The 28,000-nt window shown below is 45.4% G+C and overlaps 3 protein-coding genes across 3 annotated transcripts; 1 reads left to right on the top strand and 2 right to left on the bottom strand.

Annotated features, from left to right (window-relative positions):
• Position 1: 1 nt before the first annotated feature.
• On the bottom strand, positions 2-2,383 carry ANKRD34A (ankyrin repeat domain 34A). The gene is made up of 2 exons (XM_046680359.1): positions 2,161-2,383; positions 2-1,610 (listed from the first exon to the last, which is right to left on the bottom strand). Exon 2 carries the CDS (start codon positions 1,490-1,492, stop codon positions 2-4), a length of 1,491 nt encoding a protein of 496 aa, XP_046536315.1. The 5' UTR covers positions 1,493-1,610; positions 2,161-2,383.
• POLR3GL (RNA polymerase III subunit GL) lies at positions 1,170-14,434 on the top strand. Its single transcript, XM_046680360.1, has 9 exons — positions 1,170-1,306; positions 4,304-4,459; positions 11,089-11,256; positions 11,585-11,714; positions 12,581-12,649; positions 13,004-13,060; positions 13,314-13,387; positions 13,518-13,631; positions 13,934-14,434. The coding sequence occupies exons 3-9, from the start codon at positions 11,131-11,133 to the stop codon at positions 14,018-14,020; spliced, it is 657 nt and encodes a 218-aa protein (XP_046536316.1). The 5' UTR covers positions 1,170-1,306; positions 4,304-4,459; positions 11,089-11,130; the 3' UTR covers positions 14,021-14,434.
• Positions 14,435-23,798: 9,364 nt separating this feature from the next.
• On the bottom strand, positions 23,799-27,914 carry TXNIP (thioredoxin interacting protein). The gene is made up of 8 exons (XM_046683096.1): positions 27,402-27,914; positions 26,840-26,912; positions 26,578-26,725; positions 26,273-26,375; positions 25,886-26,142; positions 25,621-25,777; positions 25,341-25,492; positions 23,799-25,213 (listed from the first exon to the last, which is right to left on the bottom strand). The coding sequence occupies exons 1-8, from the start codon at positions 27,649-27,651 to the stop codon at positions 25,178-25,180; spliced, it is 1,176 nt and encodes a 391-aa protein (XP_046539052.1). The 5' UTR covers positions 27,652-27,914; the 3' UTR covers positions 23,799-25,177.
• Positions 27,915-28,000: the final 86 nt, after the last annotated feature.

Genomic DNA, 28,000 nt, shown 5'->3' with positions numbered 1-28,000 from the left:
CTCAGCGCCCAGGCTCCCCTGGCCCGCCTAGACTCTGGAAGCCCCCTAGCAGGCGGATCTGCTCAGTCTGCATGGAGTGGCGCCTCACCAACTTGCGCTTGGTCCTGGGAGAGCCTGGCGCCCCCGCCTGGGGAGGAGCGGGCAGCGAAGGCGCCCGACCTCCAGGTTGGGGGCGAATGTCGGGGATGGGAGGATGGGGGCTGACGTTGAGCGGGGGCAGGAAACCAGGCCGCGTTTGCGCAATGTGGTCCAAGAGCAACGTCCCGGAGCCCCTCCGCTCCAGCAGCCCAGGACTCCGCCTCCGCCCGCTCAGCGGAGATACAGCCCCAGGCAGACTCTCCTGGGACTGGCGCGGGGAGGGAGCCGAGCCTGCTGGAGGCAGGGTCAGCGGGGAGGCGCTGTATCGGCGGCGCTCCAGCGACAGGCGGCTGCACTCTGGCGAGTCAGGGCAAAGATTTCCGGGGGTATCAAGCTCCACCGGCTCCATGCGGCTCAGTTTCTGCCTCAGCCCTGAAGGGGGACCAGACTCCTGAGCTTCTGGCGCAGTGTTGCGGCGAGAGAGGGGACCCCCGCCCGTCACTTTCTCCGCCCAAGGGGGCGGGTCCTCCGGGCCTTCAGTGCTGTGACGTCTGGAAAGACGCGGTCTGCTGGTCAGGGTCAGGCCGTTGAATTCCGCGGTCAGGCGCTCGACCCCCGGCCTCCCTTCCGAGGGCGGGACCGGTTGAGGAGGGGCCACTAGGCCCCAGGGCTCGGAGTTTAGCCTTTTGAGTGGTTTTGGAGGGTGACGGGGTGGTTTGGGGAGCGGCTCAGAAGGGGACGAGTCATCGGGGGACTTAGGCAGAGGGAATTCAAATACGTCCCGCTTCTCCTCTTCTTCCTGGGTGCGAGGGGATAACAACCCACGTCCTCCTCCTCCTGCAGACTGCAGTTGGATTTCCGAAGGCGACGTGCAGACCCCTGGGCTAGAAAGAGCGGGAGCGTGGTCCTCCACCCCCGGGGAAGGTGGGGAATTGAGATACTGCCGGGTCTTCTTGGTACCCGAGGGCGAGGTGTCGGTGGTGATGATGATGACCTCCGTGCCCTTGGCCTTACAGGCTTCCAGCAGCGTGGCAAGGGTCTCGCGGTCCCCGCGGTCCAGGGCGTGGACAAGCGCCGAGGCGCCCGCGTGATCTCGGACTGAAGGGTCTGCGCCGTGGGCAAGGAGCAGCGAGGCCACGGCGGCACCCCCACCCCCGGCGCAAGCGTGCATGAGCGCTGTGCGCCCTAGGCGGTCTGCGATGTTGGGGTCGGCGCCTTGTTCCAGGAGGTAGCGTACCATGCGCGCCTTGTTCTGGGGGTCGTCGTAGCGGGCCCGACAGGCCGCCATTAGCGCAGTCTCCCCCTGGGCATCACCCTCATTCACGTAGGCGCCCCCCTCCAGAAGCAAACGGGCCAAGCGTAGCTTACCCTGACCCACTGCCCGAAGAAGAGCGTGGCCCTCGGTGTGCAGCATAACTGCAGCTGGGGCGAGAGTACCGATGGAGCCGATGGCACCTGCCGAGAATGGCTAAGGGCGTGGGGGATGGGGGGTGACTGGCAGAGGCCCGAGGGCTCAGTGGCGAAGCCAATCCCTGCGGGAAAGAGAGAGATCTTATTGAAGGATTCAGGCAGGGAAACTGAGGCACCGATGGAAGGACCTGGCGTGGGGCGGGGGAGATCTCCACGGCACCGCACATAGTCCTTCCTCTAACTCACGCCTTTGAGCCGCCTCTTCCCCCTAGCGCATGCCTGAGGAGGTGGGAAGGGTGCACCCGCATTGAAGGACGAGCGCGCGTGCAAATGCGTACGTGCACGCGCAAGGATATCCGCACCCCCACCCTCACCCCAGGGCTTATCAGACCTTTCCAGCATCCCCCTTTTCTTATCCGCACTTGGAATCCCCTTTTTAGGATGCTGAACGCCACCCACCCACACACATGCACCCATACATTCACACACATATTTCCATTCCTAACCTCTTTTAGGTTGCCACAGCCCCATAAATTGGATGGGGGGAGGGAAGCAGCTTGCGTTTGGGACCTAAAACGGGTGGGGGGAGAATTGGGGGTTTCTTTTGCCCCTGCTATGTTCCCCATCACTCCTTGCTCTTTCTCTTCCCAGGCTATGCGCCCAAATAGTTACCTGAAGGTCTGCAGAATCTCTGCCGGGCCAGGGCTGAGGCCAGGGCTACGGGGAGGCTGGGATGGCGGAGCCAGGTTCTCGGGGGCCCACATGGCGTGGGGGGGGCATCCGGATTCCCTTGGTGTCAGTATCTGCGCCCGGGCACTGGATTTTGGATCCTCCTCCCGGTGCGCCCCGGGCACAGCGCCGGCTCGGGAGGAAAGAAGCTGGGGGGGGGGGGGGGGGGGGGGGAGCTCTGCCTTGCTTTTTATAGCCTAGTCTCTGCGGGTGGGGGCGTCGGGTACCAAACCGTTCCCCCACCCCTGCACGCATAAACCCTCAAAACCTATGGGTTCCAATCCTGACTTCCTTTGCTTAGCTGACCTCCTCTCAGCCCCAACAAACCTAAGTGTTCCTTAGGAGACTCCTCCGACACCCAGACTAGGACCATCTCAATTCTTCGCTGAGCTTCAGCAGATCCCTATTTTCCGTGCTTGGTGTGTTTATGCGCGCCTGTGCGCCAGACCTGACCTGCCACACACGGCGGCACATGGCACACTGTGCAGAGGGGTGGAGACAGGCAATTGGGTTCCACAGCCGGAGTCCATACTGTACAGAGAGAGGCAAAAGATCTGCCTGCCTTCTTGTACTTTAAATGTCAGGGAGAACGGGAGTCACACACAAAGGCACATCCTCACTCCACCTCCCCCCAAAACGGAACACATAGCATAAATAAACTTGGACCTTAGCTCCCTTGTACAGACCTCTTAGGTAAGTATAAGGAGGGTGGTTATGTGGGGTCATTTTTAGATAAAGCAAGAGGCCTTCCCATATGCCTCCTCCCCATATTCTTGGGGGGAGGGAGGGAGATAGAAAAGGGGCAGAGAGAATAGGGAACTTTGTAACAAACATATCCTCTCTCATTGCATCTTTTCACTCTCAGTCTTGCTTAGACTCCTTATTTTTGCATTTTGCTTCAAGGTCTCTGTCCGAATTGCTCCTTAAGTCTTCTCTCTCCCTGTCTGCCGCAATCAGTTTCTCTCACTGTCTATCTCTGACTCGCCTTGCCACCTGCCCTGTCTCCATAGTTACCATAGCTTCCATCTGCATATTTTAGGAATGAGTTTGTGTCCAGCTGGAAGGCATCAGGGGAAGAGGGATGAGGAAAAATCCTCAGGATTTGGAAAACTCACCTGAGATAATTCAGAGGTTGGAGGCCACACACAAGATACTAAAAATAATGTTCCTGAAGAAGGAGAGAAAGAGAACTATTTGCAGGGATTGTTTTGTTGTTGTTTTCACCAACTACCATTTATTGGACACCAACAATGTGCCAGGTCCTTTACATACATTATCTTCAATCCTCAAAACACCACTATAAAGGAATAATCTTCTTGTTATAGATGAAGAAACTGAGACTTAGTATAGTTAAGCAAGTTCTCCAAAGCCTCACAGCTGTGTTTCTGTCCTATTCCAAAGACTGGGCACTTGCCACTACACCTACAGCTTTCCAAGTCCAGAGGCTTCGCTCCCAGGGCCATTTTCCCTAACATCTGGGATAGTCTTCTTGACTAACTCCTAGATTTTACCTTCACTCTGAACTTTTCCCCTGAGTTTCTGTTTTTTGTGAAAAGAGGACTCCTCCCACTGTGCTCCCCACCCCTCTTGCCAAGGGCCAGGAGGAGCTGGAAGGGAGTGGAAAATGCAGGAAACACTGGGCTCCTTCCCTGCCTCCCCAACTCTGGTTCTCTGATGCCTAATTCTTCCTTCTCCAAATCCTCTCCCCATCTTCTCAGAGAAATGGCAGCAACCCAGATAAAATTTTTTTTAGAAGAGAAATATTCCTGGTGGTGCTGGAGGGAAGGTTGGAATAATGGAGGAGAGGTCAAGCTGTGAAGCCTGAATCACAAAAAGACTGATCAATAAGAACAGGTTTCATAAGGGTTCATTTCTCTGTGGGATCTCCGTCAACAGAGTCCTTCGGTGAGATCTGATTGTCAGGTTCCCTCTGTGAGCTCTCGCTAACCAGGAGCTCCTCCAGCCGAGATGAGGTCCGAAATAACTGACCCCTGGTTGATTCTGCAGCCCCATCTCTCTCCGCGCCAGGCTCCCCAAGCCTGGATTCCGGCTGACTCTCTCCCTCCCTCCTTCTTCTCGCTTCAAGTGGGCGGACCTCCCTCCTCAGCTTCTCCAAGATTGGCCAGGAGAACTCACCAATGGGGAGCTCTGGGAGGCGGACCTAGAACGCCACCGGCTTGAGGAAGACCAGCAAATTTCAAGTTGGCTGCGGCTTGGGCTTCGCGTGGGGGAGGGGCAGCAGGTAAGGCTCCGACCCGGTGGCTCTGACTTGGTTCGGTTCCACACTTCCCAAACTAGTTCACCAAGGCCAAGCTGTGAGACAGAGAGAGCTCTCCTGAAGCCTGTTGGATCAGCCCCCTTCTGGTTCTAGGGAACCTTTCTCCTCTGGGCTCCTGTTGCTGCATTGATTGTATACCAGAGAACAGTAAGTTTTCTGTCGGGCATAGGGGACAGATTAAAGCAGAAGGTGAGAAAGACTCACTGTTGTACCTCTGATTCTTTGCTGTGGCATCAACTTCCCCCGAATCTTAACATTATTCCCCTAAGAGCCTGACAAACTCCTGTTATCTATCAAGACTCAGCTGAAATTACCTCCTACCTGTAGCTTTCCTGGACCACCTTTTTTAGCAGAATTCATTATTCCCCAGTCTGATGATAGCTTTTTATGCATACCCTTATTAGAGCACTTAGACTTAGTGCGCACTCTCTCTTTAGTATTTCTATTCTTCTTAGAATGTAAAGTTTTGTAGGGCAGGTTTTAGTACTGAATACATAGTGCCCAACAAAGGTGAATTGAATGGAACTGATTGGGGAGGCAGGATTTAAACTCCTAGTGGAATTAGGGAACTACAATAATAAACAAAATAAAATACAATACAGTGTATAATTAAGATCCTTAAATTAGTGGTTCATAATATGATTGCTCCCGCAGTCCAGAGAAGGAAGAAAGCTAGGAGGACCAGAATAGGAAGGGGAGGCTTTGTGAATCACAAGGTCTCAAGTTTGGAAGAGCCCTTAGAAATCATGTATTCATTCATTCAAGAAGTATTTGTTGAGAATCTACTATATGCCAGACACAATGCCAGACAATGGGGATCATGATGAATCCTCTACTCTAGGCATGCCACCTTCCTTTGTTAAGCCATATTTAGTAAACTGTTATCCAGCTTCTATTTAAACATCTTTAGGGAGAGAAATCCATGTCACTTTGCAGGTCATTCCATTTTTGGATATTTCTTCTTCGATTAATATCCAGCAAATATTCTAAACAAATACCTAGCCCAATGAAATGCATTCCACACTTCCATTATAAAAGAGGGAGCACTGTCCTAGTGGCAGCATTCTTAAAAATAAAGAAAACCATCTCTTTTGTTTTCTGATTATAGAAGTAATATGCATTTGTTCTAGAAAATTTGGAAACACATAAAGGCATAAATAAAAATGCCTATTATTTCATGACCATGATGTAGTGATAAACATTATGTTAATATATATCCTTTCAATTTCTTTTCTGCATGTATACATATATATACATATGTGTGTGTATGTCTGTATATAGATATTACATAAATAGGGCCATACAATAAATACAATTTTATATCATGTTTCCCCCTACTTTACATTATATTGTGGACACTTTTCTGCCTTCAAATATTATTTAAAGTCATTTTTATGGCTACATAATAGTCTAAAAATGGATATTTGAATTTTTTTAACCATTCATTTTCTGTTGAACCATTTAGGTTATTTCAGAATTTTTGCTACCACGGATAGCTCTTTGATAAACATCCTTGTACTTATATCTCTGGCTATATATCTGATGATTTCTTTAGGATGGATTTTTAAAGTAGGATTACTGAATTAAGCATATGAACATTTAAAAGGCTGTTGATTCAAGTGGTCAGATTGTTCCCCTGAAAGATTGTGTTTATAGTCTTTCCAGTGAGGTATGAGAGTGTCCAACTCAAAAAAATTCATCACAGCCTGATGATTATTTAAATCTTTGTCAATTTGATAGATAAAGAGTGGTTTTATTGGCCGTTTTTTTTGGTCAATTGCCTATTCATGTCCTTTGCACATTTATTCTATTGGGATGATTTTTTTTCACTTGGATTTCCATGAGTTCTAAGATAATAAGGGCTTAACTTGTTGCCTCATTTATTAAAAATATAAGAAACTCTAAACATTAGAGGTCTCCAGGCCTCAGTCCCTGGATCTCTTCTTTTCTCTGTTCATATCCACTCCTTTAGGGATTGCACACCGTCACATGGCTTGACATATTTGTGTATTGATAACTCAACTCCAGTGTAAGCTCCATTGAAACTCCATGGGTGCAGCAGTTTTTTGTCCACAATGAGTTTTGCTCACTGCTGTATTCCTAGCACTGAGAACAGTGCCTGGCACATGGTAAGCACTCAGTAAATATTTGATCAATGAATTAAGATAGTTTTATTATTATTCCCATTTTACAGATGAGGAAACAGAGATATTAAATAAATTGCTGAAGGTTGTGTAGCTAGGAAATGTCAGAACTGAGATTCAAATACATGTTCTTAACTACTACATGTACTGCCTTCTTTAAATTTGATGTAATTGTTTTTCTGTATGTTTTGTTGAAACCTATTCTTAGTAACTTCTACCACAATACGTAATTGTGTATAACTGGGAATGAGTGTAATGTATACGAGGTGGTGTTTGGGGAGAAGGAGAATGCAGGGTGAACCCTAGGGAGGGTTGATGTTAAGGAGAAGCAGTTTGGAACCAGATTATGGGAGACCTTAAATATCTTCAAGAATTTAGACTCAATCACAATGTTAAATAGAAGAGACATTGTAGATTCATCAGCTGAGTCGGGTAGGAGACAGTTAGTTTACAGTTTCCCAACCACCAGTTTATTGTCTGAATTAAATAAAATGTTGTCTTCTTTTTACCACACGTCCTTGAGGGTCACTTGGTTAGTATCAGAAATGGAGTTAGATTTGGTCATGGCCTTTTCTTGACTCCTCACTTCTTTGCAATCAAAACAGCCTCCCATCTCCTGCTAGAACTGTATCTGTCAAGTGGAAAGATACTTAAGCCATCTGGTTAGATTAGAGTGTCCTTTCCCTTGAAAGGGTTTGAAGACATTGTGACAAATTCTTTTTTTTTTTTTAAGATTGGCACCTGAGCTAATATCTGTTGCCAGTTTTCTTTTTTTTTCTTCTTCTTCTCCCCAAAACCCCTCAGTGCATAGCTGTATATTCTAGTTGTGGGTCCTGGTTGTGCTATATGGGAAGCCACCTCAGCATGGCTTGATGAGTGGTGCCATGTCTGTGCCCAGGATCTGAACCAATGATACCCTGGGCTGCCAAAATGGAGCATGCAAACTTAACCACTCAACCACGGGGCCGGCCCCTGGTGACAAATTCTTGATCCTTCTTTGGTATCCATGAGACATCCTCTCTCCTCTAATATCTTCTTTTAATCAGATCATAATTTAATCTATTAACCAACAGCCATTTTTTCTTACATTTTTCATAGCAGTTGGACTTGAAACTTTCCAAATTCCTCAGACACACATTTTTCCACCCTGTCCTTCCTGCTACAGATTATTAATCTCATCTACTATTCTGTTACTGTATTTAAAAAATTTTTTAATTAATATTTTTCTCTTGTTACAAAACCAGTACCTATTCAGTGTAGAAAAAAACCTTAAAATTCACATAACCAAGAACAAAAACACATCACCCCAAATTAACCAATGTTAATTTTTGGTTAATTTGAAGAACAGCTTTTTGGGGCAGGCCCCGTGGCCGAGTGGTTAAGTTCGAGTGCTCTGCTTCGCTGGCCCAGGGTTTCTCTGGTTCGGATCCTGGACACGGACGTGGCACCGCTCATCAGGGCATGCTGAGGTGGCATCCCACATGCCACAACTAGAAGGACCCACAACTAAAAATACACAACGTACCAGGGAGGCTTTGGGGAGAAAAATGAAGAGTAAAATGTTAAAAAAATAAATCAATAAAAAAGAACAACTTTTTATTGATATGTGTGTGTGTGTTTGACAAAACAGATTACCTTATACATATTTTTGAATCTTTTGTTTCACCAACTAATCTTTTGTGGAATGCACTTCATTGAGCCATATATCTCTTGTTTAAAGTATTTGTTGAATAGTGATTGAAAAACAAATATTCAAAAATGGAATAGCAAAGTGAGATGGGGAGTTCTCTTACTAAAGATGTTTAAATAAAAGCTGGATAACAATTTACTAAATATGGTTTATGAGAGGCTGGATGCATTTCTAGAGTAGAGGATTCATCATGATCCCCATTGTCTGGCATTGTGTCTGGCATATAGTAGATTCTCAACAAATACTTCTTGAATGAATGAATACATGATTTCTAAGGGCTCTTCCAAACTTGAGACCTTGTGATTCACAAAGCCTCCCCTCCCCATTCTGGTCCTCCTAGCTTTCTTCCTTCTCTGGACTGTGGGAGCAATTATATTATGAACCATTAATTTAAGAGATCTTAATTGTGTTGTCTGTATTGTCTCTTTTTGTTCCCTAAACTAACATGTTGTTAGTATGTACCTTTAATATGATGTGATGAAAATGGCACTTTACCTCTGTGTTTCTCCTCCCCAAAACCCATAACCCCAGTCTAATCAAGAGAAAAGCATCAGACAAATTCCAACAGAGGAGCATCATGAAAAACAAGGAACTATGAATTTTGAATTGCTACTCAAGTTTCTTTTTTTATTATTATTAATAGATTTTATTTTTAAAAATAAGTTTTAGATTTATAGAAAGACTGAGCAGATAGTACTAAAAGTTTCCATATGCCCTGGCACACAGTTTCCCCTATTATTAACATCATATATTAGTATGGTACATTCGTTATAATTAATGAACCAATATTGATATACTATAATTACGTAAGGTCCATATTTGAATCAGATTTCCATAGTTTTACCTAATGTTCTTTTTCTGTCTCAAGATGCCATCCAGGACACTACCTTACATTTAGTTGTTGTGGCCCTATTATGTATGTACAGTCATACATATACACACATATGTACATGTATATTTACACACAAATGAAATTGAAAGGATACATATTAAAATGTTAATAATGATTATTACTACATCATGGTCATGAAATAATAAGTATTTTTCTTTATACCTTTATGTGTTTCCAAGTTTTCTAGAATAAATGTATATTACTTCTATAATCAGAAAACAAAAGGGATGGTTTTCTTTATTTTTAAGAATGCTGCCACTAGGACAGCTCTCCTTCTTTTACAATGGAAGTGTGTACCTTCCTTGTTTTTGATGACCTTGACAGTTTTGAAAAGTACTGGTCGGGTATATTATAGGATGCTCCTCTGTTGGAATTTGTCTGATGTTTTTCTCCTAATTAGACTAGGGTTATGGCTTTGGAGGAGGAGGATCACAGAGGTAAAGTGCTATTTTCATCACATCAACTTAAGTGTGCATACTAATAACATGATTTAATATTTTTGATGTTGACCTTGGTTACCTGACTGAAGTAGTATTTGTCCAGTTTCTCCACTGTAAAGTTACTCTCCCCCTTTCCAAAATTGTATGGGACAAAATTTCCTATATACAACCCATGCTTAAGGAGTGAGGAGTTACATTTCCCCTCATTAGAGTAGAATCTACATAATTCATTTGGAATTCTACAGAAGAGATTTGTCTTTTCTCCCCCATGTGTTAATTTATTCAGTTGTTTATTTATGTCGGTATAGACTCATGGATATTTATTTTATACTTTGAGTTATAATCCAATACTACTTTATTTATTTTATTTCTCATTGGGAGCTCTTTCACTTGACTCTTATGCCCCTTTGACATAGCCCCATCAATGTGTGTGTGTTGTTTTTTGGGAGTATTTCCTTACTTTCTGGCACTACAGCATGCTTCAAGCTCATCTTATATATTTCCTTCCCCAGTCCTAGAATCAGCTGTTTCTCCAAGAAGCCCTGGTTCCTTTTATTGGGAAATGGTGTTAGAAACTAAGATCTGGGTGCTATGTGTGCTCCTTGCTACTGGCTTATAATTTCTTTGAAATTTCATTTTCATTTGGTGACTTTGTCCCCCATTCTATCTGGTTGGCTCCCCAAGATGACAAGTGGCAGTGTTCAGTTCAGTAGCAGGAGGAACTTTTGATTCATCACAGTTGAGTGAAATGGGCTGCCTTGGGGTAGAATGAACACCCTCTCTTTAGGAAAATGCGACCAGACACTAAATGACTAACAACTTACAGAGTGGAGCACTGCACTGGGAGCGCATTTGGACTAGGTGACCCTATGGGTCCTTCTAACTCTAAGATTCTTTGCTTCCAAGTGGTGTTTGAAATGATCAATTTGATTGTAATGGCTCTTCCTGCACTCTCCCAATTGACAATGAGACTGACGACTCATTCGTGTGCCCCCACAGTGCCTGGCACACTACGTTTTTCATGGTAGATGCTTAATAAATGTTTTGCTGAAATGCATAGTGTTGGATTGAATTGGGGCCTTGTTGGGTTTGGAAAGGGAGAGAAAGAATTCAAAGGTCATATGTACATATGCAGATGGTAATAAACTTCCACTTATCTTAGGGTTGTAGGGAAATTTTATCCAAAAGTCTAATCACTTTCCCTTTTGTGCTACACTTACACTATACTGCAATTATCTGTCCTGTTGGGACCATGTCTCATCCATATTTATATTTCCAGAAACACCCTGCCTGGCACTATGCTTTCTCAGTCAAAATTTGTTGAATTACGCTGGTTTTTCCCATCCCAAGGAGAAAAGATTGTCTTATACCTCCCTGGCTTCCTGTCCATTCTACTGTACTTCTTTTTCTCTTTTTGTCTTTATCAGGTTTTTCTCATTGGATCTCTGAATACCCAGGCCCCCTCCACCATGGCCAGCCGGGGTGGGGGCCGGGGTCGTGGCCGGGGGCAATTGACCTTCAACATGGAAGCTGTGGGCATTGGAAAAGGAGATGCTTTGCCCCCACCCACCCTGCAGCCTTCTCCACTCTTCCCTGTGAGTGTCTGCCCTCCCTTCTTAAGACTCCCATGTGCCCCTCGCTGACTGTATATGATCCTGGATTCCTTGTGGGCTATCATAAAACCATCCTCATCTTGCTCCTCCCTGTCTCTATACTCCCAACTCACATGGGATGTTTTCCACTACCCTTACTTCTCAGACTCCCAGCTCCACAGCTTTCAAAATGCTGTGTTTCTCTCCTCGTTCTCCTTTGGCCCTCTGCTCAGTGGGAGCATTGGATTGAATTGGGGGGAGAGGAGAGGCCCTCCCAGATTTGTACTCCAGCATTTTCTTTCTGAACTGACCACTGCCTCTGCCTTCTTAGCCCTTGGAGTTCCGCCCAGTGCCTCTGCCCTCAGGAGAGGAAGGGGAATATGTCCTGGCACTGAAGCAGGAGCTACGAGGGGCCATGAGGCAGCTCCCCTACTTCATCCGGCCAGCTGTCCCCAAGAGAGGTCAGTTGGAATACTAGCATCATGTTCTGAGCACCTTCTGTGAGTAGTGCTCTGTACTCAGCACCACTGGGGGCCAGAGAGGCCAGAAGAGGCACAGGAAACTCACTTTCTAACTGGGGAGATCATAATAATTACCCCTTCATTTGAAATGTATTACGGTATCCATGGTTTGTTTTGAGTCTCACAATAGTTTTGGGACAGTAGGAAGTTAAGTATTAAGATAACCATTTCACAGGTGTAAATGAGGGGATGTATTAAAATTTTTAAGAACCTGGATACTATATGCATCAACCAATCAAAAGGGGGGCTGGTGCTGAGTCTCTGAGAATCTCTGTTAATTAAAATATTACCCCTTTAGTTAGTGGATCATGGCAAGGTCAGGGAGACCGGGAGGGACTGGAGAAGGAGGTGCACTTGGGAGGCTTGGAATAGTGGATATTTACCAACTGCTGTGGAAGTACCGTATTTCAGTATATTGACAACAGGTGCTTTCCTACTGAAGCCCTAGAAGCTAAAGCTCAGAGAGATGAAAGACTTGCCTAGGTTAGCCCCGTTAACAAGGGGTATAGGGAAGACTGAAACTTGCTTTCTTGCTCTCTAGTATACTTTCCACTATACCACACTACCTCTTATTGTAGCCATGCCTTTGGGTTAAGAGAAATAACAAAAACGTTGTAATCTTGGGTGGCAAAGGGACAGGTTAGAAGAGTGTTGGAGGTTGTCACTGAAGCTGACCCCCTGGGCTCTGAGTTTGGGGTGAGAGAACAGACAATTCCTGAGTATTGAAAGGGCTGGGACCTCAGGATAAACCCTCTTCTGGGGCTCTGAAAGGATAGTACTTTGACCCTTGACCTCTGACCCCTCAGATGTGGAGCGTTACTCAGACAAATACCAGATGTCAGGGCCGATGGACAATGCCATCGACTGGAACCCTGGTAGGTGATGGGCCCTTTTCATTGACTGCCCTTCTTTCAAATGCTTGAGATGCCTCAAGCCCCAAGCCACCACCTCATCCACCCTCCTCTGTCTCCCTCTCCACCCTATTAAGTATTTACAAACTGGAGCCTTAGATGTGCTCCAAAACACTTTCAGACTCTACCTGAAAACCTATTAAATAGCCCCTACTCCCCTGGAGGGATCCAAGCCACAGTTTTATTCCAAGCACCTTTAACCCAGCCGCTTCTTTCCTCACCCTTGACCTGACCCTCATCTCTTCTTTAAAACGAGTCATCATTCATAGGAGACCCCAGGCGGAGTCTTACTGACTTTTATGTTCCCACTATTCCCAGATTGGCGACGTCTACCCCGAGAGCTAAAGATCCGAGTGCGGAAGCTACAGAAGGAGCGTGAGTGTATCTGGAAAAAAAAGGGAGAAGAGAGATTTTTTTCGTCAGCTCCAGGACCAAGGCAGCTGGAGAGCCAAGGCAGCTGGTGGTCTTGCCTGCCCTCCCACTTCCTACACAATCCACCAGTATTGTTGCTGGATGCCATAGTGGCCACATGAGGGCAGCAGAGTGACACGGTCTCTGCAGGAGGGTGGGGCAGAAAACTAAAAAGAAAGTTTACTCTCTGATAGGTTACCTTTGATCCCCTCACCAGGGACCACCATTCTACTCCCCAAAAGGCCCCCTAAGACCACAGAAGATAAGGAGGAAACAATACAGAAACTAGAGGTAAGGAGGAAATGTGAATGGAGACCACCTGGGCCCCAGATCCATTCCCTCCCCTTTGGCCCATGTGTGCCTCAATTTTTCCCTTCTGGAAGCTAAGTCTGAGTTTCTCTTCCTATTCATCTTCACATAGACCCTGGAGAAGAAAGAGGAAGAAGTGACTTCAGAGGAAGATGAGGAGAAAGAAGAAGAAGAAGAGAAGGAAGAGGAAGAAGAAGAGGAGTATGATGAAGAAGAACATGAAGAGGTGAAGGGGACCTCTTTCCACACTCAACCTCCGTCTCTTCCCCTCATAAGTTCTGGGGATCTCAACTCTGTCCACCAGGGATGTTCTCTTCAGAGGGTTGGAGGGCCAAAGGAGATAGTGCCCTCAAAGGATAGTGCCATCCCCTTTATCTGTCCCTAGGCTCTTCTCAAGAGCGAACTACAGCTGAAAGGGACTTTCCAGGCCTGAAACAGTGTGATTAGGAGGGAACGGTTCTGGTATACAGAGTGGAAGGAGAATGCTGAAAGAATGCCTGACCTTTATTTCTTTTTTTTCTATTTCAGGAAACTGATTACATCATGTCATATTTTGACAATGGAGAGGATTTTGGGGGTGATAGTGATGACAATATGGATGAGGCTATATATTGAAGAAGGACCCTAAACAATACCTTGGACCTCCATATCTTTCTTGATTTAGGATACAGAGAGTAACTGTCCCTGTTGTTTGGTTTTGTGGACAAACAAATCATTTGCTCAGAGTCCAGATAACCTGTTTGGTCTCTGGAGGTAGAAATGGAGAATGATGACTCTTTTCTACCCTTCCCCTCCCTCTACTCTTGTATCACCTCTGATATCTTGGGGAAAGGGCAAAGGACCAATGTCTTAATTGTGTGAAAGAGAGAAAGGAAGGTCAAAAGAAGAACTGGTTGTTAGAGCTGAGACAATGCACACATGCCCCTACCCATTTTTTATAGTTCTTTGTGGAGATAACTGGGGGTGGGAGCAGTTAGAAGGAGCAAGGGCAGTTTTATATTTTTAAATAAAATATTTGTATTTGTCTCTCTGTCCAGGGTGAGGCATGGTGGGAGAGGGCTGGAGAAATGAAAGGGATGTCTAGCTGAGCCATTCTTCTCTCCTTACCTGTCAGAGTCCAGTGTGACACACTGGGGGTTACAGCCTTCCTGTCCTTTGTCCCTTCCCTCCCACCCCCATGGAAGGACATATACTCCCAATTTCGCACTGCCAAGGAACATTCAGGAACTCATCTGCATGGCTGCAGCTGCGCAAAGTGAGTAATAGAGAACAGCCCATGCCCTGAAGACCAGCTGGCTTCTGAGCCTCTGGTCCTCAGGCTACAGAGACGATTGTTCACGTGTTCATAGGGACACAGGCCCTCTCTTTCCCACACTTGACCTTGATCTTGTTCTTGTTTATAAGGAATGATTACAGCTATTTTTTATGGGGAGAATCAAGAAAGCCAGGTGTGGGGAGGGAGTAGGGAGGAGGTGCTAATTCTTCTTCAGCACACTCACCCTCTTCCAGGCCCTGGAGACCCCAGTCTAAGAGGTATCTCCGTGCAGATGGAGCGCCCTAAATATCCTGTTCTCCGCTTCCAGATGTGGCTATTGGCTGAGTTGCAGTTTCTCTTTTGGTTCTTTCATGGAATTTAGTTAGCCTTTCTCACTCCCTTCTCGGGGAGGTGGGTAGGCGGTGTTGCTTTACAGGAAGTAAGGAGGGTGGGGAGGAAGGGAGTGACTTTGGGACACTCAGCTCTTAGAGATACTTCCTCACCCACACAGCTCTCCCTTGGGTGAGGTCACTTCCCTCGGCTCTGATTGGCTTCTGAGGAAGCCCTAGATGAGCTGATTGGTTCCAGCCACTTGACATGCAACAGTCACGGGCGAGCTGCGTGTCCAGAATAGGGACTGAATAAGGAGGCAGGCACAGATAGCTGGGATGCTGTCATAGCGACAACACTAAACATTTGAAAGCCATAAAGATGGGATGCAGAAGAACCTTCAAGAAATTCCCCACCATATTCAGGCAGGCAGACTGAATTCGTTACGGCATCCAGTGATAGAAACGGGCAATCTAATATTAGATATTTCTGACCCCATTGTAAAGAATGAATAAGGGCTGTTACTTCATTGAAGGAAAGCACCTTAAAAGCTGGTTTGGGTATGGTAGTAGGTGTTAAGGTAGAAGCAGCCAAGAGAACAGAGAAGAATGCAGGAATAGAAACAGAATATTCCAGAGTGATTGAGCAATTTGTGATGATTACTGTGTTTCCTTTTCTAGCTCTCTGAGGTGTTGTATGAGTGGTTGTAGTTGGGTGGGGGGGGGGGGGGGCCAGGAGACCTGTCACTGGGGTTTCCCATAGTCACACTTTAGCCTTTGATTGTGACTAGGGAGAAATCAGCAAGAAACAAAAGTAAAAGACACTGAAAAATCTTTTGTTTTTCTCCCCTACATATACACACATATCACTCCTAACCAGGTCTGCTATATCTGTGTCTGTCTTGGGGGCACAGCTAACCTAAATCTCACCTAATACTAGTCTGGGAACTTAAAAGAGTGGAAACAAAGAAGATTCTAGACAGGAGACAGTAGAGGAGGACTGGAACACGTCCCTGCCCCCACCTCTATAGACACACATGCTTGTCCCATAAAATGGGGAAAAGAAGGACAAAGGTTAGAGTAACCACTTGGGATCAGTTGTACTGCCTCAGAGACAAAGTGTCAGAAAGATCAGACCATTCTTGGACTCTTTCCTGTCTGGCCTCCTGCCCCTCCTGGCAGGTGACCTTGCTGAACAAAGCCAGAGACATGGGACCCAGTAGCTTCCTCAGATTCCGGAGGAGTTCCAGGCATGAGCTAGACTGTTTCCATTTACCTCTCTCCCACTTTCAGTAGGCTCTATCAGGCAGACTGAGGCTGAAAGCCTAAGGCCCAATAAACAGAGTCAAGGCTCCTATTCCTCTGGAGGACCACCTGAGAGGTTAGAAGTTGAGGCCCTGCTTGCAACATTTAGAAAGGACCCATGAGATTCTTGCTCTGTCGTGTACTATATGCCTGCTAGGGCCTGCTTATATTGAGCAGATTGCTCCCATGCCCACAGCCTGGGCTCCCCTTCCTGGGGGAGGTTCTCTGGCAAGAATCCTGTCTTTCCCTACCCTATGTTCCATCCCTAGCCTCCTGGTCCCCTCCCATCTTGAGCAGGAAGCTTGAGAGTGGGGTCTGCAAATTTAAGTGTAGGGACTCAAGTGATTTGAGGGAGGGCTGAATGCAAGATCTGGATGCAACATGCAGTTTGGAAGACTGGGAGTAGAGACCAAAGAAAATTGGAGGGTCAAGTGTTGGGTGGATAGGGCACCCATGATTTGGTGAGGAAAAGACAATTATTTTCCCCCATTCATTTTTATTACTGTTTGAACTTTTAAAGGAAGGAAGGGTGGTTTGTAGGCGTAGGCTCGTTAAGAATGTAGCAAAGAGGAAGGGCTAACATCTCAACCGGGCAAAGCACTAGTTTATGGTCCTAGTTTCACCACTACATAGCTTTGTGCCCTTGGGAAAGTCATGTCAAGTCTCCAAGCCTCTATTTCCTCATGTACAAAACAGAATTTGGATTAGATGTCCACTAGGAATCCTTCAAGCTGATGTTGATCCACCTGCAAGAGTCCAAATGGTTCTGAGAAGAAAGATCGTGACATGGCCAGCTTTTGCTGAACTCATTCCATCTTTCAACTTGGGTAGCTAAAGATAAACTCAGGCATCTAGCCAGTCCTCTCCAAGAACCTGCTTCTGCACAATAGCAGGAAGATCATCAATTCCATCAACTAGCAAGAAAGGAGACAACCCCTGCAGCAAGAGTTCAAGGTTACAATCTGCAAGCCAAGACTCACATCAAGCTGGCCACCAAGAAATTTCTGACTGAGGAAGGGGCCAGTGGGGCAGGTCCTCTCCATCTGTCCTCATACATCATGTCTGGCCAGAGGACAGAGAAAAGAAATGAGCTAGACAGGAATAGCCCAGTGAGCTAATCTGTCCAGACTAGTGGTGACACCTTCTCCATTGAGCTTTCCCCTGCTGAGGCTCACTTTTGCCCCAAGGTCATTTGGGACCAGAAAGCTGGAGATAAGAAGTTCTAGTTTTCTACTATCCCCTCAGAAAGGCCTTTTCCTTATCCCCGAAAGGACTTAATTTGCCATTTTGTATCCTGAAGGGAAGACAAGTTCTCCCTGCAACCCTAATGGGATTCAGTGGGGAGACAGTGATCCAACCTTAACTGCAGGACCTGAGAGGCTAAGTGCGATCACCTTGGGAAGCCAAGACTTTGGGGGAAGGAAACCAAGGATTCCTCAGACCAGTCCTGACCAATGTAGGGAGAGGCTATATCCCCAGGACCTCTGAGTCTGGGACTATTCTCCATTCTCAAACCTCCCCTCCTCCCAGGATGCTCAGCTGTGGGCTGGGCTTCCCTAGATGTGGACCCCTGCCTCTCCCTAAATCTTCCCCATCCTGTGATTCCATTTCTCTTGGTATACAATAGAAAAGGGGGGAAATATCCAAATCCTGTCACTAACATTCTTTGTTAGATTCAGGGCAGCATTTATAGTACTAGAATAGGAGATTAGTAAAACCTGTCTTTGCCTTACCAGAAGGAGTGGAACAAATTCACCTAAGTCGGTAACACGGATCTAGGGTATTTCCTGTCTTGGAGAGAATAAGTGAAATCCCATTTGGACAGGGAAAGAAGGCCTGGTACTCATCCTCTTTATGCTCTGCCATGGCCAGAGATGTAGCCATTCTGGAGAGGAAATCCCCTCATCTAAGGAGGTCAAGATAATTCCTTTATCTCATTTTTCTCAGGCAGAGGTGGTAAGAAGTGGATAAAAGATGGGCTCAGTGGGAGAAAGGGCAAATGCTGACTAGCCCTTCTCTCAGCCCTGTGCTTCCTGTCCCCAGGCCTCTCTCCTGGCCCCTGGACAGTCTTTCCTGTCTGACCATACTTGGCTGCTCTTGGCCCCTCACCTCTCCCTTACTTGGCCTGGCTCCTGTTTTGAGACTTGTTTTCCACCCTGAGCTATCACTCTAACACCTGTCCAGAGATATCAGGGATGTTTGCAAACTTCTCAGGAGCTGGACTAGGCCAGGTCAGGAGGGATGGCTTAGGGCTAGAGAGAAAGCTTGTCACTCAGACTCATTCTTATTGTCCTTCAGATTCTTTTCCTCTTTTTGACTCTCTCTCCGTGTCTCTCTTTGCTTCATGTCTTTAGCATTGTGCTGCTTAAATTGAGTTATTCATGGGTGATATAGTGAGGAATATTTGGAGCCACAGAATACACATGGCACATCTTCCAAAGTGTCAGTTTTACTTTTAAGATTTGGTGGGGGGGGGGCTGGCCCTGTGGCCGAGTGGTTAAGTTTGCATGCTCCGCTGCGGCGGCCCAGGGCTCGGATCCTGGGCGCGGACATGGCACTGCTCCTCAGGTCACACTGAGGCAGCGTCCCACATGCCACAACTGGAAGGACCTACAACTAAGATACACAACTATGTACGGCGTTGTGGGGGGGGGGGGGTGGGGGAGATAAAGCAGAAAAAAAAAAGTTGGCAAGAGTTGTTAGCTCAGGTGCCAATCTTTAAGAAAAAGAAAAAGATTTGGTGGAGGAAGATAAATTGTTTTTATACTAAAACTACATAAATATACTATGCAGTATAAATCAAAATTTGTACTCTTTAAACATAAAATAGATACTTCAAAGACATTTCTGGCTTATAACAGGCTTCTTTGGACTGCTCTAGAAGCCCTAGGGAAAATGGTTCACTCTCCCTAATCTTAGGGGTCCTTCAGAGGAAATATTTGAGAATCTCTACTTAGAGCAGAGGTGACAACCTAAGACAAACCTAAACACGAGACAGGAGTCAGGCAGCTATAAAGGAGTGAAACAGTTGAGTGTAATGCAATAGGGAGTGGCGAGAACTGGCAAATAAGAGCCTACTTGGCCCCTTCAGCTCCAGCAGGTTGATGCCATGAAGGAATGTGGGCTCAGTGTTACCAAATATGATTGCTTTTTACTAATTGCCAGACCAGTAGATTTTAGTGAAATCTTGTTTTTAAATGTTTACAGCCAATTCAAATTTTTAGGAAGAAACTGCACAGGTTTCTAGACGTCTACAAGCTGAATCTGCCTGTGTGCCCCTGGTTTGCTGCCTCTGGCCTCTACCAACATTTCTTCTACCTTCCAAAGGTATATGAGGCCCAAATCTGGGCTTCCAAGGTCTCAAATTCTGTTCCCAAGAACTGGGGACAGTGAAGTGCATTAGGTTGCAGGAGAGTTTGGAGCTTTCTTGCAGGACATCTTGGGAAGGCAGAACTAAAGAGAAGCCTCTGGGTACCACTGGCACGCTACACCTTTCTCAGGGTGGTGGGGGGAGGCATTGGTCACTGCTCAACTACCCTTTCCCTGATCTACAGAGATATAGAGCTAAAAACATCCTGGGGTCTGCAACGGAAACCAGAATTTCCTCAGAGTTGGAAGGTGAGACGAGCACGAAAGACTAGGAATAGAGAGAAGTGGGAGAACAGGAGACAAAGGAAGGATTAGCTGTGAGTCTGGGTAGATAAAGGAGGAAGTCAGAATTTAGACCAGTGACATGGAGAGTGAGGGGTCTTTAGCCAGAGAACCATACAAGGGAAACACAGTTCTCACGCCCCTGAACTCCGCCTCCCCTCCCAGCAACTGAAATCCTCCCTCTGTCCATCTGTCCAGGAGGTTAAAAATATCCAAGCTGGGTACCCAGCCAGACATTTCCAAGAACCCATTTACTGGCCATTTGATTGACTTAGAGAGGTAGTCAGTAGCTCCATCACCCAACAAGGAATGAGAATGGACCGTGCTTGACATCCTAGGACTCAAGGCACGTGAGATTCACAATCATGTCCCCATGTTCTCCCTGTCCTCCTCCTTCCTCCATCACTCCATTGCCTGGGGATGACCAGTCAACTGGTAGTCAGAAAAATCCCAGCCTTCAGAGTTCGTTCATTCTTTTCTCCTTACATAACAGGCCCAGTTGAGAGTACAGCAGGGTCAAGCCCAGAGAAATGTCAGTAAATGACATGAATAGCTCAAATAGGCTAAAGTGGGCCTCATTAGTGAGCTCACTTCCACTGGCTTTTGTGCTACTCTGTCTAGTCCACCTCAGGGGAAGAAATCAAATGAGATGTAATATCTTCAAATAAGGAGTCTGAGAGTTCTTTGTAGTATCACATTATATATCTAGCACTGTCTGTTCCTCAGTTTATCACTCCAAATGCTGGAAAGATTTCCCCTGGAATTGTATACCAAAAAGTTAAGAACCTTCAATTAATTTCCAGACGGTGACAAAGTTGAATCCAGAGGCCTGTGAAGCACATTCAAGTATGAGAGAGAAAACTGTAGTGCTCCCAGAGCTATACCATGAGATGCTGGGGGTGTGCAGAAGGCCCATTGTGGCCTGGGGATGGGAGTCCCAATAGTGGGCTACCTTTCCTCTATCACAATTAACTCCAGGTTGAGTCAGCTCCTATACACTGACCTCTTCTCAGACTGTTTTGTTCCCCCAAAACAGGAAAGGAAGCAAGAGGAGCAAAGAGAGAATGGCCTTACTTCTGATAGGTCAGAGAGGGAGAACAATTTTTGGAACATGGCTGGGAATAAACTAATCAAGGTGGTGGTAGTGGATATGCCTTCTCTTTTATTTTAGATAACAAGTACTTACTTTCCCTTGTTCTAACACTTCACATATATTTTTAAATCCTCACAACAATCTTCCAAGGTATCTATTATTATCTCCCATTTTACAGATAAACTGTAGCGCACAGATGTTAAACAGGTTGCCCAAGGTCATACAGATTGTTAATTGGTGGAAGTAGGATTTGAATTTAGATAGTTTAGCTCCAGGGTACATGTGCTTAACTACCTCACTATACTGTTTCTCCTTAATAGTATAGGAAGGCTGATCCCTGAAGTTTTTCTAGGCTTTAGACTCATCTGTTGGACCAGGACCTTCAGCCCTGGATCTGCAGCAATCTCTGAGAGGGAGTTTTTCAGCTTAGGAAATGGAGGTTGATATGGGGTCAGAACACAGAATGAGACAAAAGTTTCTGCTTTCCTAGAGGTCAGGGTGCTTGGGACAGGGATTAGGCCATTGGAGGGTCTATTTGCTATTGAAAGAACTGGGCAAAAATCACTCCTTCACCCCAATTCATGCCCTGCAGTTCTTATGTGATTGTTCTCTGTTGACCAGGTGCTTGGTCAGATCCTCTCTCCACACTTTTCCCTCCCAATGCCTAAATCTAAGTTACATCCTTGTGTTTCCAGCCTGTTCAGAGGTATCAAAGTAGCCAAGGACCCTGGTTGTGGAAGTACCTGCCCTTTTCTTGTTAATTTCACTTTCTCTAGCTCTTTTCTCCCTTTAGTTTTCTTTCTGTTGTCTCTCAGATCTTCCTATACCAGATTAATTGGACCTAATGAATAAATGACACTAAAAAGTACATCTCCTCTAATGGCTGTATCTATAGGTTATAGCTCTTTAAAAATTAAAAGCCATATGAGAAGAGCACAAGAAAGGAAGACCCAAAATATCCACCCACTTAAGTGGAGAAACAGCTGGGCCAGTACCCAGGGAAGAGTACTTAAGCGAGTCTATATACAGAAATTGTCCTGGGGTGAGGCAGAAGTTGTGTGTAGAAGGCAAAAAAAAGTTGAGTGGAGCCTTTTGTGCTCTAAGGAACGGATGAGTTTCCTTTGAGTGAACAGCTGTAGCTGCTTCCTTCCTTCCTCAGATTTTGCTGTGCTGTTCAATAGTGGTAGCCACACGAAGCTAATTAAATTTAAATTAATTAAAATAAAAATTCAGTTCATCAGTCATAGTAGCCACATTTCAGAGCTCAACAGCTATATGTGGCTAGGGGCTACTGTATTAGTGCAAATATAGGACATTTCCGTCATCAGAGAAATTTCTATTTGACACTGCTCAATTTGACGTATTAGGGTATCAGGAAGGGATGCATATGTTCTGGCCCTTTGAGGATCAAATCGCTAACAGACCTTGGGTATAAGTTATCTACCCTCACCCAGATATCCCTTTCTCATATCTCGTACCAGTAGCTAGGCTGTGTACACACACAGCCAGGCTTATGTGCTCCATGGTCTTTCCATCCCTTTGTCCTGCCCTTTGGCCTGCTCTTGTCCTTGCTCTACTCCTCCAGTCCCTGGAAAACAAGCTACAGAAAAAAAAATTTTTCCATTAACTTTGACCTAGTTTCCTGGTCACAGATTCAAAAGAGGGAGGTGCCAATAAATTCTTCAACAGGTAAGAAAAGGAGGCAGCAGAGCTAAGAGTAAAGGTGAGAGTCACCATGGCAAAGGTGATCTAGAGACTGACACCTTGAGAAAGAGACAAAGAGAGCTGGGAGAGAGCAAACTAGCGACTGAGAATGAAAGATAAGATACAACAAATGAAGACTGACATGAAAAAGAATTTTTTCAATCTCACTTTCTGTTCAATTCACGCTGATTGAACTTCCAGGAGTCTGAGGTTTGGAATTAATACCTGGAGGTTCACAGAAAAGCCAACCCCACCAAGTAAGGGCCAGAACTAGATCTCTTTGCATAGGTTTAAATGAGCCAAATCAGGAAGTACGTTAACCATCTCAGGGTTTCTCATCCTAGTCACCGCTCCAGGAATAATAAAAATCCTTTCATTTAGAGGTGGAATTGGGACTATCAATCTACCGTTATTACTCCACAAAGAAATAGGAACTGCTGAAGCATTATCCTAAGGGATGAGGGTGGGATTGGATATTCAGCAAACCCTGACTGAGACGATTATGGGCTCGGATAGGAACTGTACTAGGAACTGCAGGTAAAAAACAGCATGCCTTAAAAATTTAATACTTGTAACTAAATCCTTAACCCCTGATTATCATCATCTTGCTTCTTATTGCAAATAAACCAAGTTTACACTGGGAAAAACTTCCTGTGATAAAACCAAATTATAAAATATGGAAGCATAACCCTTTCCTTCCAAATGTCCTCAAGAATCTTATTTCCCTGTACTTCAAGAGCTCATTAAAAAAAAAAAAGCTTGTGCATACCAAAACTGAAGGAATTTAGTGATTGATTATGGATGTAGAAAACTACCTTAGACCACCATAAGATCCCACCAGTTTTTTACTGAATTGGAAAAAAGACTAAAGTTAGTTCAAATTCTCTCCCTCTTCACCCTCCGACACCCCCTCCCCCTGCCTGTATTCATTAGTCAATAGGGCATGTTCTCTCTACAGGGTTTTCAAGAACATGAATCGTGAAATAGGGAAAAAGCTCCCTTAGGCATACTTTCTAATAATTTCTCCAATACCATCTCAGACAAGAAAACAAGCAGTTTCGCAGTTAAAAAAACTTTATTTTTATTTTTATTTTTTTTACAAAGAATATCCCCACCTGGGGTGAAAATATATCTGGTTAAGTACAAAATATAGCTTTTATTATACAAAAAGATATACAATTAAAAAACAAAAAATAAAACCACCTTCAGCCCACATACTTTCTCAGAAAAGGGTGGCGAGCTCAGTGCTCTGACACAGGACAGTGAACAAAGTGCTAAGGCTGAGGGTGACTGACCAAGTGCTAGCGGCTGCAGTGAGAGGAGCTGTCAACATCCCTGTCTTCTAACAATGGGCAGGAAGGGAGCCCTGGGAGCCTTCGTGGACACCTGCCCCCTAGTTTCTCATGGCAGCGTCTGGAGGCTCTGATCATAGTGCTGGACCATCTTGATCCAGAGTTCCTCCTTGCATTTGCAGAAATCACAGTGGGCAAGGCTGATAGCAGCAACCCTTCTCACATAATTAGAGTGTCAGAATGACAGAATTTTGCACACTGGGATGAAGTCTCAAAAACAGAGTAACACTTACTTTCGTCATTGTGCTTACCCCTAGAGACATAGTAGACCAGTTGTAGCTTACATTTGAGATAGGAAAAAAAAAACCCAAAAAGTCTGATAGGAATTAAAGTGCTAAGAACATCACCTCAGAATCTATTCCAAAGAGTCCCATGAAAAGAAAAACACCTTCTCCCATATGAAACATGCTCATAACAGGAGAACACAGTGCTATTGGCTCTAGAATGGCTTTTAAGACCTTTAGTGGGGCATAGGTACTACTGCTTTAAGCCAAATTAAACCTTAGAGCTTCCTCCCTTTAATTCACATGGGAAACTCTCTCCAAACCACATCACCTCTGTAAGTTTTTTTTTTCTTTAAGTGTAAAAACAAAGGGCAACAATGATTTTAAGAACTTCCTTTTCCCAAAGTTTTGGCCATGATTTTTTCCTTCTCATTTTCCTAGTTTGCTAAATTGGCTCTGCTCCACATGGCACCAAAGTTGTAACGATCTGTAACCCCTTCCAAAAAACCTTGGGAAAACTACACCAGGAGGCTATTTCTACCCCTTATTCAAAAGTACTGAAAAAGCCTCAATTTTCAAGATCTGAGAAAACGGGATGGGCCTGAGTTTTTTCTAATATGTTTTTAAACCCGTCCACAGCAAACACCCCCATACCACATCATCTTGCTGGCTGAGAACGAGTATGCACCCTTTAAGACCCAGGAGATCACCTACTGATCACCTCCTACACTTGGGAGTCAGAGGCTGGGGTGGACCCACACCCCACTTAAGAGACCATTGAGTCTTTCAAAAAGTAAGAGTCCAGGAAGAAAGGCGGAAAGAAACAAGTAGGTACAGCTGCTTCTTTTCTTCCACATGCTCACTGGACATTGTTGTTGAGGACACCGGGATCCACCTGGGAGGAAAAAAGACCATTTTAGTTTGAGTAAGAAGGAAAACAACAACTCAGTTCAGCAATCCCTCCAAGTCAACTTGCTACTGAAGGCTTAGGACAAACGTAGTGGTAATACGACAATTCTCACCTCAGTATAAGTAGGTGGTGGCATGAACCTGAACTCAGGAGCATACATAAAAATAGGGCTATCTTGAGGACTATCTGTGTCATCTAACAGAGGAGTGGTGGGGCTCTCCAACAGGTGATCTTCAGGAATGATATCCATGTAGCAAGGAGGAGCTAGAGAGAGAAAGTATGGGGATAAGAAGCTTGGCCGATAAGAAGCTTGGCCAATAAATGCCTGACCATCTCAGTTTTACAAACCCAAGCAGACCAGAGGAGAAGAAAAGACACTAAGTCTGGCTCACCTTCCGGAGTATCAGGGATGTTTAGATCTACCCAACTCATCTCAGAGCTGGTTTGGCTGGCCATGCTGGATGTCCGGCTGCTCAGACCTGACCTGCTGCCAATAACCAGGGGCAGGTCAAGAATGACCTTCTTGGAACCAGGGATGCTAACATAGATCTAGAAAAAAAGATGGCAATTTGTTGTTAGACTAAAGATCTGGAGAAAAACACCACTATTATTATTTTGGCAGATGAGCAATTTCTCTCTCCAACCCCACTCACTCACCAGTAAGAAGTATTCAACTCGAAGGATGTTGCAGCCCAGGATAGAAGGCCTGATCTTCTGCACACGAAGGCTCTTACCACGCCATGATGCACAGGTTCCTGAGATAATATGATTGCCTCTGACTGATGACAGCTTCTCCGTCAACACCTTGGTTTGGCCATTGGCAAGGTAAGTGTGGCGGGCTACAATGGCAGCTTTGGGGATCACGATGCGGGAACACGTATTCTCAAAGTCAGCATGGATGGAAATCTCGTCACCTAGTAATGAAGATGGAAAACTAATGCTCAGTACAGTTAACGACTTTTCTTCTGTTCTTGTCCCCTACTCTCACCCCCAAGCCCACATTCCTGTTTCATCAGTGTACCATCTTAAGCACTAGGTTTTTACCTTCACAAAATCCTTTTCTGTCAATTCTGGCAGAGACAGACACTCGCCCATCAGGAATGAACATGCAGGAAACTTTCTTCTCCTTTTTAGCAGACACAGGTACCTATGGGGAGGGATGGGGAAATATTTTGAGAACTTCTAGAGATCCTTTCTCTGCTTCTTTCTCCACCCCTTAGCTCGAGTAGGCAGCTTTCCCTCCCCGCCTTGGTGACTTAGGACTTGATTCCCTAAGGTGCTTCAATCTAATGCCCAAGACATTTGACTTATCCCTGAGACCCAGAATAGAATCTTAAAATAAACCTCACCAATAAATCTGGGGTATTGACATCCACTAGATCCATCACTTCAAAGTTTTTCTTTGTCTCTTGAGTGGGCTGGCTGGGGCGATCAAGAAAAGCCTTCACCCAGTAGTCTACACACCCATACTTTCCTTTGAAGGATGTTCCCAGAGGCCTGTGTCAAGAAAAACGAAAACTTAAAAATCCTCTCCCTAAACAGTAAGGGATCAAAGGAGTGAAAAATTTTTAGAGCTCCAACAGTCCAAAGATGCATTTAGCTGATACCTACCCCTCAGGAAGCTCAAAGCCGAACTTGTACTCATATCTGTTTCCAGGTCTCATGATCACCATCTCATTCTCACCTGAAAGGAGACAAAAGTGAGCAGCTATTAGATGCATCTGTGTGATAAGGAATTCTTGGGCAGCAGGTAAGAGCATTGTATTACCCCCCATTTTCATCTCATGTTTTTAAATGAGGAATTCTGATGCATTTTGTTGGACAAAAAGTTGTGAAGCCCGGCAATGCTGAATGACTCAACCAGGACAGTTAAACTACTAACATCTCAAACAGGAAGCAAGCAAACAATAAGCAACATATGCATACAGAAAATCTTTAAATAGCTAAGATAACATTCCTCGGGATCACCTTCAGAACACAGCACCAAAAAAAATTGTACACATCATCCTTTTATTTTGGGGGGTAGGGGACTTCGCAAATTATAACTAAAAAGAAAAAACAAAACACAAAATCCAAACCACTCAACCCAAGCAACTTAGAACACAGTACAGGCTTCGTTTATTCGTCTCAAATCAGCTTTCACCCTCTGGCAAAGAACAACTGGGCCACTCACCTGCTGGCTGGTCTTCCAGGAGAAGCGTGTCTTCGTAGCGCAGGTACTCCGAGGTCTGTTTGCACTGCTGGGATCCCTGCATCCAGACGACTTTGGCCACTCCGCAAGCCAGGATTCTGACAGCTTTCACTCGAGTGACCTCACACACCTCCACTATCACCCGGCCAGCCACCTTCTCCCCACAGCCGAACACCTTGTCAGGGTCGTTAAAGACCACCTCGAAAGACTTGATCTTCTTGAACATCACCATGGTTGCGCTGCGTTGGGTCAAGAGTTAGAAACGGGGGAAAAACAAAACCCCTTTGCAATAAATTAGTATTATTTCACTCTTCAAATCTATACTAAATTTTTGAAAAGATGTCCAAACAACGTAAACTGCTCCTTATGCGAAGGGATTTCGAGAGAAAAAATGTGCTTTTAGCTTTCTTTCCTCCAACAGCTGGAGAAGAGCTCCGACCTCAGCGGGACAGAGAAGCGTACGAGATCCGCCGAAAGAAAAGGATAGTTTAAACTGAGAGCCGGAAACAGCTCTATATAGTAGCCCGGGCGGGGAGGGCCACGCGAGCGCTAGGCCGGAGGCTCGTGCTGCCCTCGTGCAC

This window comes from Equus quagga, chromosome 13 (assembly GCF_021613505.1).
Source record: "Equus quagga isolate Etosha38 chromosome 13, UCLA_HA_Equagga_1.0, whole genome shotgun sequence".
NCBI classification, from domain to species: Eukaryota; Metazoa; Chordata; class Mammalia; order Perissodactyla; family Equidae; genus Equus; species Equus quagga.
The sequence above is the reverse complement of the archived record's forward strand: the minus strand, read 5'-3'. Positions and strand labels throughout refer to the sequence as shown.